At 51.6% G+C, this 13,157-nt stretch overlaps 1 protein-coding gene and 1 long non-coding RNA gene across 9 annotated transcripts in view; both read right to left on the reverse strand.

Annotated features, from left to right (window-relative positions):
* Window positions 1-240: 240 nt before the first annotated feature.
* On the reverse strand, window positions 241-4,259 carry LOC134809474 (uncharacterized). The gene is made up of 2 exons (XR_010155332.1): window positions 4,028-4,259; window positions 241-517 (listed from the first exon to the last, which is right to left on the reverse strand). It is a non-coding gene; the product is annotated as an uncharacterized LOC134809474 (long non-coding RNA).
* Window positions 4,260-7,984: 3,725 nt separating this feature from the next.
* The window catches only part of MGLL (monoglyceride lipase), a 134,491-nt gene continuing 129,318 nt past the window's right edge, over window positions 7,985-13,157 (reverse strand). For all 8 annotated transcript variants that reach the window (XM_003309986.6, XM_003309988.6, XM_009446404.5 and 5 more), the window contains one exon: window positions 7,985-11,236. In XM_003309986.6, coding sequence (XP_003310034.1) covers window positions 11,111-11,236 — 126 coding nt within the window. In that variant the 3' untranslated portion in view covers window positions 7,985-11,110. The remainder of the gene's footprint in view (window positions 11,237-13,157) is intronic.

Consider the following 13,157-nt stretch of genomic DNA (forward strand, 5'->3'; position numbering starts at 1 on the left):
TCCCTGCCTCCCTGTCTCCATGGATGCTGGTTGTGGTGGGCCTCATTCTAGGAGAGGGCCAGGACCAAAATGACCATTTTCTCTCAGCCCAGTGCCAGTCTTTTCCCCAGGGAGGACCTTGTGGCCCTTCCTGCAGGGGCTGCTACCTTATTATGGGAAGGTAAGCTGCAGGGGCCAAGGGAGACCTTTCTTCTTGGCCCTCTGAAGGCTCACTGAAAAATTAACTTGCAAAAGGCAGAGTAACAGGAGAAAAGACACGCAAATTTATTTAGCATGTAGACATGGGCGTCTTCAGAATGAAGACCCAAAGATGGGAAGCTGTCCATTGTTAGGCTTAGGCTCAGCAAAGTGTGGCCAGCCGAGTAGAAATGGGATTGGCAAAAAGTGCAGGATCCTATGCTGACTGAACAGGGAAACGCAGCCAGGCCTGTCTAGATTCTTCTTGGTCTCTCTGAGCAGCCTGCCTGCCTGCCTTCTGGGTGTGGGGCAGGACCCTCTGGAATGGGGGTCTTATGACCTATAGTCAAACAAGGTGGATCAGATGATTACTTTATGGCCAGTTTTTACACAGATACGGCAGAGGGAAAGTGAGAGTCCTGTTTTTAGGTTTTATGGCTGGCTTTGGGGAAAGGGGGCTCTGGTTTCTAGGGCCTGTCTAGGGGAAGAGGGATTCTAGTTTCTGTGGCTAGCCTCGGGATGATGAGACTGAGAGAAGGGGGCAAAAGTTCAGAGAGAAGCTCCTGCTTCTGAGGTTGTTGCTTGGGTTTTCATTTTGGGGTATTTGAGCCCCAAGGGGGTTTCTCACGATGAGCTGCAGGCCTGTGGACGCCCCCCCCCCCCCCCCAGGCCTCTGCCTTCTAACCTGGTTAAACTCAGTGTCGTGTCATGGCCCTGGGGGAGGAAAGGAAGGCTGGTTCTTTCACAGGGCTTCTAATATCCGGTGTCTCCACCCTCCCTGCAGTTATTTCACAGCTGTTCATGCTTTTTTTTTTTTTTTTTTTTTCTTTTCAGACAGATTCTCGCTCTGTCGCCCAGGCTGGAGTGCAGTGGTGCGATCTTGCTTGGCTCACTGCAACCTCCACCTCCCGAGTTCAAGCAATTCTGCTCAGCCTCCTGAATAGCTGGGATTACAGGTGCACGCCACCATGCCCGGCTAATTTTTGTATTTTTAGTGGACACAGGGTTTCGCCCTGTTGGCCAGGCTGAGCTTGAACTCCTAACCTCAGGTGATCCGCCTGCCTTGGCCCCACAAAGTGCTGGGATTACAGGTGTGAACCACCATGCCCGGCCTCTTCATGCCTTTTTACTATGGTATTTTTGGATTTTTTTCCTTCTTCCTCCCCAGTGCATTTTCAGCCATGTTGCACTGGCATGTTGGTCATCACATGAGGGAAGTTGTAGGTCTGAAGTGACCACTAGTGAGGGATCAGCTGGGACAAGTCATGGTGCAGCCTGCAGGAGGTGATGAGTGTGTTGGGGAGGTGTCCTGGGTAGGGCCTGTGGGTGGAGATTGTAGTTTGTGCAAGGGCCTGGGATCCTGAAAACAGCCTGAGATGGGATGGGCTGGCAGGGGTCTGCGCATTGCCAGAGCTGAGCTGCAGCCAGAGGACCAACCCCCACCGTGGCTCTGCCTTTCACTGCTGGCCACCGCTCTGCCTGTTTGCCTGCCCACAAATTGGAGGTGATTATGGCAACTCCCTCTTACCTAGTGTTTGACCTATCCTGAGCCTGGTGTGTTAAAAAAAAGGCTGAGTCCACCTGGTGGGTGGGAGGTGGGAGCACGGGAGTGACAGGGGCTCACTCTGGTTGCCCTGGGGCACACAGGAAGGGAAGAGTGAGGCCAGGCTAGTGGCCTAACACCAGCAGGTCTCACCTCAGAGCACACACAAATCCTGGTGTGCCAAGAGAGATTTAAATATTTAAATAAAAAATTTTAATTCCTATGCATTTCTTTTCATATGCATTAGGGGAGAAAATGAGCTACTACATGAAACCTTTTTTTACAGATGTTATTATTTGAAATCATAAAGTTTCCAATCTTGAACAAATTTTAAATAAAACCCTAGTAAGAGGGCAGTTTAAGGAAAAATTATCTGGAGTTGGTATTTTAGTGGTTCACCGATACAGCAGATACAGCCAGGTGTACCAGCTATGGCACCTGTTCAGGGAGAGCTGCAGTCTGAGAACTGCCACCCCTCAGGAACTAGGCTGTGTGGTTGTTGGGGCAGCATTCCCCAGCCACACCACACCATTTCTCACTTTATTTTATTTTATTATTTTATTTTTTTGAGACGGAGTCTAGCCCTGTTACCCAGGCTGGAATACAGTGGTGTGATCTCGGCTCACTGCAACCTTCATCTCCCAGGTTCAAATGATTCTCGTGCCTCAGCCTCCAGAGTAGCTGGGGCTACAGGCGCCCGCCACCATGCCCAGCTAATTTTCATATTTTTAGTAGAGACATTGTTTCACCATGCTGGCCAGGGTGGTCTCGAACTCCTGACCTCAAGTGATCCGCCCGCCTCAGCCTCCCAAAGTGCTGGGATTACAGGCATGAGCCACTGCACCCGGCCCATTCCTCACTTTAGCCTCAGGCAGAGAAGACAGCGCGATGGGGAAACACTTATGTAGGAAGGTGTCCAATGTGGTATTGCAAATCAACAGGAAGCATTGCCAGCAGCCGCAGCGAGCAGCAATTGGGGAAGGAACAGAGAGCATGGATGCGCAGAGCTTCCTGTAACTACGAGGGTGGTCAGTGAAGCTTCTGTGTCCACAAGGAAAAGGTGGAGGACATTCAGGCACTAGGGGGTGCTCCCCAGGCTTATGTGAGAAACCTGTAGCACAGACAGCCACACAGGAGTAGTGAACTACAACCATGGAATTTGAAATTTAGTGTCTAATACTTGGTTCTAAAATTGGGTTGATTTAAATTCAGAAGTGTGCTCTACTCTGACAAATGTTAAAATAGACTAATAGAAGACACATTTTGACACAGAGGCCCTGGGTTTGAGACTCCTCCATCATCCCTAAACCAGAGGAAGAGTTGCTGCGTGAGAGCTGGGGATATTTGATCTGATTTCTGTTTAGTTTCTGTAATGTAGCTGTGCTACCTTTAAAATTAAAAATAAAACAAAACATGTTTATCTCTTTAATTCATTCCCACTCCCAGGTGAAAAAAAATTTTATTGTTGAATGAAAAATATTTTCATCATGTGTTATTGGAAAAATTATATGTATTCTCTCCCAACTCAAGATACCCACAAATTTTTAACAGACAGAAAAATAGACTGGTGGTTCACGCCTGTAATTCCAGCACTTTGGGAGGCTGAGGCAGGAGGATGGTCTGAGCCCAGGAGTTTGAGACCAGCCTGGGCAGCACACTGAGACTCTGTCTTTCCAAAAAATAAAAAATTAGCCGGGTGTGGTGGCGCGAGCCTGTAGTCCCAGCTACTCTAGAGGCTGAGGTGGGAAGGTAGCTTGAACCCAGGAGGTTGAGGCTGCAGTGAGCTGTGACTGCACCACTGCACTCCAGCCTGGGCAACAGAGTGAGACGCTGTCTCAGAAAAAAACAAAAAAGAAAAAAAAAAAAGAAAAATCAATTGGACAATGACAAAATGAGCAATGATGGAAAGGAAATAAACTCCATTTTGCACAGGAAAGGTAGTATAGGGATGGCTTGTTGACCCACCAGAAGAGGAAGAAGAGTGAAGGTGGGGCTGGGCAACCCTCTACCTAAAGCCCCCAACCGACAGGTGGTCCTCTCCCGCAGCAACTGCTGCTCTGAGGGTCTGCTCCCTGCTGTGGCTGGTCTTGGACGCTGCATCATCTGCTGCTGACCCCTTTAGTGACACCACCCTTGGTTAGGTGCAGCTGTTTCCTGCAGGGCCCCGAATGAACATGCCCTTCACCCCTGTGCTCCAGCCATCCTGAGAGTCTCTCAGTTTTGGGGCCACCCTGAGCTCTCTGCACCTCGAAAACTCCCCCGCAGACCCCTCTGCTGTGCCCCCAACCCCGGCCCGCTCCTGCTCACCTTTGGCTTCTGGAGGGCTGTGCTGGCCCCAGGCTGTGCTGGCGGACACTGGGTGCCCATCGCTGTTAGGCTCTGGGGTGGGAGTCCATGTCGCCCGGGGTCCTCGTTCTGTGAGGGCGGCCCACCTTGTTCTGCCCTGGTCACTGTTCCTCCCAGCGCTGGACACCGTGCCTGGAGCATCACAGGTGCCCAGTAAGGGGCTTGTGATGAGCCTGAGTGTTCATGGAGGAGGCTGGAAAAGCCAACAAATGCAAACATTGTTGGCTCTAGGTTTGATACAGTGAAGTTCCGGGCAGAATTTGGTTGGCCATAAGTAGAGCATGAGGACCTGGAGAGAATGGGCTGTCCTTCAGGTCTGCACACCTTTGGGGGACCTGCTGCACAGAGGCCAGGTGCCACCCCCCCAGGGCCTGAGTGGTTTGCAGGGTCCAGTGCAAAACAGCATGTGGGGACCTTGCTCAAAGAGCATTAAGAATTTCCAGAGAGCAACAGTAGAGCACTCATCCAAACGCACAGACCTTCTAGGGTGGGGTCTGGGCCTCTGCATGGGTGGCCAGGCTGCGAGGCCAACCCTGCTTCCACACCCAGTTCCCAGCTCAGTGCCTGGCTCAGATAAAGCCTTCCTGCCTCCTTCCTCCCTCCTTCCATCCCTCTCTCCCTCCCTTGGCCACTCATTCATTCCTTCATCACTCCCTCACTCAACCATTCTCTCGCTCACTCATTTCCTCATTTATTCATCCCCTCACTCATGGACTCATCCATCCTCTCATTCTTTCATCCCCTCACTCATTCCCTCATTCATTCTCTCTCACTCATTCTCTCATTTATTCATCCTCTCACTCATTCACTAATTCATCATTCTCTTACTTATTTCCTCTCATTCATTCCCTCATCACACATTCCCAGGCTCACTCATTCCCTCATTCATTCATCCCCTCATTCATTCTCATTCATTCATTCTCTCAATTCTCACTTATTTATTCATCCCCTCACTCATTCACTCATCCATTCATTCTCTCACTAATTCTCTCATTTATTCATTGCCTCACTCATTCACTCATTCTTTCACTCATTTCCTCACTCATCCATTCTCTCACTCATTCACCAATTCATTCATTCTCTCACTCATTTCCTCACCCATCCATTCCCTCATCACACATTCCCTCACTCATTCCCTCATTTATTCATCCCCTCACTCATTCACCCATTTATTCTCTCATGTCTTCACTTGCTCATTCATTCCCTTACTCATCCATTCTCTCATTCATCACTCATTTCCTCACCCACTCATTTCCTCAGTTCATCCCCTCATTCATTTTCATTCATTCACCCATTTCCTCACTCACTCATCCCTCATTCATTCACTTGTCACTCATTCCCTCACTCACTCATTCATTTTCTCTCATTCCCTCACTCTTGTTCCTTCATTCATTCATCCCCTTGTTCACTCATGCTCTCACTCATTCCCTCATCCATTCTCACTCATTCCCTCATCACTCATTCCTTCATTCATTCTCTCATTTCCTCAGTCATTCATTCATTAATTTCCTCCCTCATTCATTTTCTCACTCCTTTCCTCATTCATTCCCTAACTTATCCATTCTGATTCCCTCACCACTCATTCCTTCATTCATTCATCCCCTCACTCATTCACTCACTCATTCTCTCATTTATTCATCCCCCCACTCATTCACTCATCCATTCATTCACTCACTCATTCCCTCATTCATTCATCCCTTCACTCATCCATTCATTCACTCATTTCCTCACTCATCCATTCTCTCACTCATTCATTCATTCACTCACTCATTTCCTTACTCATCCATTCTCTCACTCATTCGTTCACTCATTCCTTCATTCTCTCACTCATTTCCTCATCCATCCATTCCCTCATCACACATTCCCTCACTCACCCATTCCCTCATTTATTCATCCCCTCACTCATTCACTTATTTATTCTATTTCTTCACTTATTCATTCCCTCACTCATTCATTCTCTCGGTCATTCATCAGTCATTTCCTCACCCACTCATTCCCTCAATTCATCCCCTCATTCGCTTTCATTCATTCACTCATTTCCTCACTCACTCATTCCCTCATTCATTCACTCATCACTCATTCCCTCATTCATCCATTCTCTCATTCCCTCATTCATTTTCTCACTCATTCCCTCACTCTTGTTCATTCATTCATCCCCTCATTCATCCATTCTCTCACTCATTCCCTCATTCATTTTCTCACTCATTCCCTCACTCTTGTTCATTCATTCATCCCCTCATTCACTCATGATCTCACTCACTCATTCATACCCACACTCATCCATTCTCACTCCCTCATCACTCATTCCTTCATTCATCCCCATTCACTCATTCTCACTCATTCCTTCATTCATTAATTCCTTCCCTCATTCATTTCCCTCATTCATTCACTCCTTTTCTCATTCATCCATTCTCATTCCCTCACCACTTATTCCTTCATTCATTCATCCCCTCATTCACTTACTCATTCTTCTCACTCACTCATTTCCTCAGTCATTCATTCACTAATTTCCTCATTCATTCCCTTGCTCATTCATTCACTCCCTCACTCATTCCCTCACTCACTTATTCCCTCATTCATTCACTCACTTATTCACTCATTCATTCCCTTGCTCATTCATTCACTCACTCATTTCCTCACTCATTCAATCCCTCATGCATTCGTTTTCTCACTCATTCATTCACTCACTTGCACAGTCCCTCACTCACTCATGTCAGTGCACTTTTTACGTTTTTCTCCTTCAAAGAGAAACCAGAGGGATAATATGGGGCTATGGTAGGCGCTCTCTGTGGGGACCTGGGCTCAGCACCTGAGCCTTCACCTGCCCTGCATGGGATGGGGGTTTGGCTCCTCCTGAGAGAGAGGATAAAGAGAACACATCATTCCATCACTCACTCATTCATTCACTCACTCACCCACTCCTTCCCTCCCTGCCCTATCAGGCAGGCCTTTCCAGGGACCCTCTGGGAAGCAGGCAGAGGTGTAGTGCAGGGATATGCCCTTTTGCAGCTCACATGGGAGGGGACAGAGTGCTACCAAGCAGACAAGCAGAAGATCTGTCATGTCAGATGTCAACAAGTGTGCTGGAGGAGGAGAAGGCAGGGCAGCACCTGGGGGAGGGCCTCACTGAGAAGACAACCCGTGAGGAGGCTGGCATGGTGAGGACTGAGTGGATGTGGAGGATGGGGAGAGGGGAGGCAAGGAGGCCAATGGCCCAGCACTTGTAGGCCTCAGCAAGAACTGTGGCCTTTATTTAGGTGAGATGGTAGTCACTGGAGGATGTTAAGCAGAGAAGGGCCACAGTCTGACTCATACTTTAACAGCCCTCTCGCCTCCGTGTGGAAACAGACTGGGTGCAGGAGAGAAAGCGGGGTCTGCCAAGGAGGCTGCTGCCGCCGTCCCTCAGACGCTGGTGACAGCCGTGCAGCTGGAAGGAAGCCACATAATCCTGGCCACACTTAGGAGGAGAGTGGCTGGGCCACGTGTGGGTATAGAATGGAGAGGGGCTGGAGGATGCCCAGCAGCAGGAGGCCGGGTTCCCTATGCTGAGGAGGGAGGGCTGAGTCCGGACAGAGCCCAGCTTGTGTGGGGATGGGTTTGGCATCTATATGGGGCCCTGGAGAAAGCACAAGCCACCCGAAGCTGGCGCGGGGAGGGTGGCCTGGGCTCCGTCCTCCCCAGTGGCAGGGCAGGGTCTGCGAGAGGATGTGTGTGTTTAGAAATCTGCTCCAAGCGTGGATGGGAGAAGATAAACTCCACACACGCTGATGGAGGCTGGGAAGCACTGCTGGAGTTGGTATCAGGTGACAGGCATGGCTCAGGCAGGGATCAGCCTGTCTAAAAAAGGGCCTGCTGTGCTCTCAGCAAGGAAGATTGCCATCCAGGGTCAGAGGCTACTGTGATGGATGACAGACGCCATTCCGAAAACATCGGATTTATTAGGATTAGCTGTAGTGTACACTGATTCCTTTAGCTCTAAATGGATACATATGTGCCCCGCAGACAGTATACACGCAGGGATGTGACTGAGCCACAGTGACATAGCAAACCCAACAGCTGGCTTGTGAAGCCATCGTGATCCCAACAAGGTCTATGTTAGCAATTGGTGAAAGAAGAAGAGAGTGAGATGGGACCCAGGTGGGCCTGGAGGTGGGATCCTGTGGGTTTTCAGAGCACCCACCAGTGCTCCCTCGGTGAGCCCAGCACCACCTGGAAGTGGAGGGAAGCTGGGTCGCTGCTGGAAGGGAGGGAGGCTGACTCTCTACCCCTCGCCTCTGCAAGGAACTGAGGCCTGTAGGATTGCGGCTGTCACCGGCTACAGGCGGCATCTTTCTGTAAAAAGCTTTTCAGGCATGAAACCCATTTCTGTATGGACTGGGCTGTGTTGACGGTGGTGCTTGGGCCTTGTGTGCCAGGCCTCTCTGGGTCCCCTCCCTGGCCTTTGCCTTCCTCTCACCTTCTCGAGGCCAAGCTGTGCGAGACCTGGCATCCCTTCCAAACCTCAGTTCCTCCAAGCCCCTGCGCTGGTGTGACTCCAGAGCTCAGAATGTCAGCACGGAGCCGTCAGTATCGAGAAGGAACTCAACGCAAGGCTTCACAGCTTTCCAAGGACAGGGACCGGCTCTGGAGTGGCCGTGCGTGAGATGTCAGGCACGCTCACACGCAGGGTCCTGTGTTGGCTCCTGACCCAGCAGGGGGACATGGTGGGCAGATGTACCAGCCCTTCTGGATAACATGACAGTCCCAATTTCAGGAAAGTTTTTATTTTAAATATTGGTGATTCTTTAACCAGGAATGCAAATGCTACTGAAGTGCTGTGTGTGTCTCTGTGAGAGCCTTCATATAAATAAATTCATGCATCTAAAGAGTCCCTGGTCAGGCCGCATGCCGATATTCAATTTGGGGAATGGTGATGCCATCACATGCATCTGGGGGAGGCGGCAGGGAGGCGTAGGGACTTTGTGTGGCCTGCTCTATCACAGCTCCTGGGAGAATTACAGATCTGAGCCCAGGGCATCTCTGGGCTTTTGGAAAGGGTTCCTGCTTTTCCTGAGTTCCCATGGCTGCCCTGCTGCCGGGGCTGACTGAGCAGGCGGGGCTGGCTTTCTCAGTGCATATTTTACATTTTTCTCCTTCAAAGAGAAGCCAGGGAGACAAGCTGGAGCTACAGAAGGTGCTCTGTGGGGACTTGGGCCGGGTCAGCAACCAAGCCCCCACCTGCCCCTTGTGGGGTAAGGGCTTGGCTCCTCCCCCAGGGCACAGAGTGATCTTCAGCAGGGTGACCCGTTCCTGGCTCTCATGGTGTGATCAGGGCTGCTGGAGGGAGGGTGGAGGGGCACACTCTCCAGGAACCAAGGTTAGCCTCCACAACAGGGCCTGGGAGAGCAGTGGCAGTTCCCGCTGCTGGAGGAAGAAGGGCGGGAGCCCCTGAGGCCTAGACTTCATGTTGGGGGTCCTGGTGGGAAGTGGCCTCCTCCTCCGTGGCCCCAGAACCCCTAGATTGCACCTTCTGCGGGGCTTCAACGGTGGCAAAGCCCTGACCAGGGTCATATTTGCACTAAGGAGCCTCCTGAGTTAACAGCAAGTCCCATTTAGAAGGGGAAAGTATTCCCGAGGCGGGTGGTGAACCGCACTTATTGCTGGGAAAAAGTGAGGCCAAGGGCAGGGCTGGGGTGGTATTGGCACCTGAGAAGGGCAGGCTAGGCCCAGGGCCTCGGCTCCGAATGATTGGCTGATGCCAGCCTTGGCCTTGGGTGAGGCCTGTCCTGGCCTGTCCTGCTGTGGCCTGGGGCAGGGCTGGGGGTGCCTCCAGTCCCTGCTCTGGGTCACCGAGTGCTCCATATAGACCTGGACAGGAAGGTCTGGCCTGCTGCTGTGCTGGGCCTCTCTTCTCCTGCCACCAGAGGTAGCTGTGCTGCTAGCACTGACACTCCCAGGGTAGCTCTGGGCCATAGGCAGGCCCAGGCCCAGGCCTAGGGATCATAGCCCCATAGGCTGCCACTGCTCCATGGTCCCTGGTGGACAGGAAGAGCACTGGGCCTTGCCCATAGGAAAGGCCCAGCCAAGTCCCCTCTCGGGGGCTGCTGGCTTAGCTCCTGGAGCACAGAGCCCTCTGGCCCCACCATTGCCGGCCCAACCTGTCCAGTTCTGTACAGTAGCATCAAGCTCTGATTCCCTCAAACTCCCCTTGCTCCCTCCCACCTATCCACCAAAATAGTCTCTGCTTTAAAATATACATTATATATTAGACATTTCATCTTCAATATGATTCTCTCATAGCATCAGGTAAAATTAGTGACTCTAGAGGAAAGGCAGCCTTTGTGAGTACAGGCAGCACTCCGGGGCCAACCTGAGCCTCCCCCTGGCAGGAGGGGAAGGGCAGAGGACAGAGAAGAGCCTTGGTTTCCTGCTCAGTTCTCCTTCTGGGCTAAGCCTCACCTCCCGCCCCTCTGCAAAGCCTGGTCTCAGGCTAACAAGGAGCCCACAAAGTCATGGGTGGCTGCTCATTTTGAGGAAGGGCTGGGCATTTTCTGAGCCTCAGAGGGGCACGTGAGTCTGCCCTGGGGAGCTGGCCCCTATGGAGACAGCAACCACCTCATCACACGGCCAGAGGAAGGCCACCAAGCGGAGGCTGGTCAGAGAGGGCGCTGGGGCGTGAGCGAAGGGTGGGCAGGAAGGAGGCGCCTCCAGTTATTGCAGTCTGGTGTCCTGGGAACACCAGGAATTCCTGGAACCCTTGTGGGAGCTGGGAGAGGCGGGGCAGAGGCTTGGCTTTGTTTTCAGTGGACATTTTAGCACATTCTTTGTGGAAAATCACCTGGGACCTTTCTCTTTTTTTGCATAAAGTGTCTAACCATTAAGGTAGGTCCAGTGTCTGATAGCCTAATGTATAACAAAAATGTCTGTTATTTTTAAGAAAATTGTGCTAAGGATTTCTCCAATTTCTGATTTTTTTTTTTTTTTGCAAGCCATATCTGAGAAGCCATCTCTGCCCTTCCCCTGCCTGCATCCCCCAGACCATGAGCCGGGCACCGGCCAATGCATTCAGGGTGGGGACGCAGTTCCTGCCGTGGCTGTCCTTTGAGAGACCCACATGTTTATTTCATGGAAGACGGAGTTGGTGACTTCAGGAAGCTCCTTGTGGAGAACATGGTAGGCACCTTCATAAATCTGCAATGAGGAGAGACACGGAATCAGAGCTGCACCATCAGAGGCAGGTGCAGGGAGCGGAGACCGTGGGCAGTGGGCAGGGGTCTGCAGCATTCTCCGGACCCTCTCTCTATGCCCAAGGACCTGGCCCTGACCTCCCATTATTAGGAGGCCAACACCTTTCTATCAGAAGATGGTTCAAATGTGTTACAATGTCCCAGTGTGTTCTTGAACTTCCTTTCTCAAATGCAAACCTTCCCTCACTCCACATCTCCCCCATCCCTGGACCCGTTTCTGTGTCTCTGAGTCAGGCAACCTTCTCAAAAGAGGGGGTTCCACTCCCGGCCTCACATCCTGACCTCCACGGGGTCCTCAGCTCATCCCAAGCCGACTTCCACTCCCGCCAACCCACGGTGGCTATCCTGGCGAGGTCTCCAGGGACCTCCATTGCCGTGGCAGGGGACACTGTGCTGGTCATTCATAAGCTGCTCACTCTCACCTTCTAGAAACACTTTCCTCTTGTGGTTCCATGGCTTTAACTTTTGATTTTCTTTCAACCTAGCCGGCAGATCCTTCTCAGTCCAGGCTCACCCCACCCACTGGCCTCTGCAGGCGGCTGGACTACGGGCTTGGCTGTGCCCTCCTTCACTCTCCCTGGTCACCTTGTCCAGTCCAGTGGTTTTAAAATCCATCCTGGGCTGATGACTCCGGAATTTACATCTCCAGCCAGACTTCCCTTCTGCCTCTAGACTGCCGACCTGCCATCTCCATCCGAATTTCTGGCAGGGACCTCCAGACTTCAGTGCGACGCTAATGGGCATCTCCAGGTGGACTCCAGCCGTTGCTCACGTCAGTCTCTCTGCCTGGCGTTTCCGGTCTCATTACAGCCTCCCGAACCCAGGGTTCGTCCTTCATGACAGTGATCTCACTCTCTGCCACCCTGCCTGGCTTGACCTGCCTTGGTTGTCACTGTCTCCTACCTCCTCCTTACCCCAGCTCCTGTCTTCCCAAGGCCACGGGGGGATGCTTTTAAAATGAAAATCAGAGCACGTCACTCCTTGGCTTGAAATGCTCACGTGGCTTCTCATCTAACCAAGAGAAGAAGTTTAGACTTCACAGGTGGTGGGGCTCCCCTGCCCCCCGCCACCAGCGTCCCTGACTGGTGCATCCTCACTGGCTGCTCTTCTTATGGCTGTGTGCCTATGCCAGCCTCAGGTCCTCAATCTCTCTCTTGCCTCAGTCTGGAAGGTTCTTCCACTGGCTCTTCTCACCAACAGACTGCAGGCCTGGTTGTCCCATCTAAACTACTGCTTTCCCCCTGTCCCCCTCTATGCCTACACTACACTCTGCTGAGTTTCCTTAGGGGCACCGACTCCTCTCCATCATCATCCGTTTCATTTATTTGCTCATCCCACCAGGATACAGGTTCCGGGAGGGGAGGGCAGAGCCTTTGCCTGTCTTGTTCTCTGGGCCTGACAGAAACTTAGGGCCCCATAAATACATGAATTAAAGAAGCAATGAATGGATAGCTGGGTAAATGAATGAATAAACCATCTTAGTGGACTCCTTTCGCAGGGACTTGGCAAGGGTTCACATTGGTGTAACGGCGGTCTGAGTGATGCTGTCACGGATGAATGCAGTGTTCCACTGTGGCTTTTAAAAAATATATTTTGCTGGGCGAGGTGGCTCACACCTGCAATCCCAGCACTTTGGGAGGCCAAGGCAGGTGGATCACCTGAGGTCAGAAGTGAGACCAACCTGGTCAACATGGTGAAACCCCATCTGTACTAAAAATACAAAAATTAGCCGGGCATGGTGGCAGGCACCTGTAATCCCAGCTACTCAGGGGGCTGAGGCAGCAGAATCACTTGAACCTGGGAGGCAGAGGTTGCAGTGAGCCGAGATGGCGCCGCTGCACTCCAGCCTGGGTGACAGAGGGATA

The sequence above is a fragment of the Pan troglodytes genome, chromosome 2, assembly GCF_028858775.2.
Source record: "Pan troglodytes isolate AG18354 chromosome 2, NHGRI_mPanTro3-v2.0_pri, whole genome shotgun sequence".
Lineage (NCBI taxonomy): Eukaryota > Metazoa > Chordata > Mammalia > Primates > Hominidae > Pan > Pan troglodytes.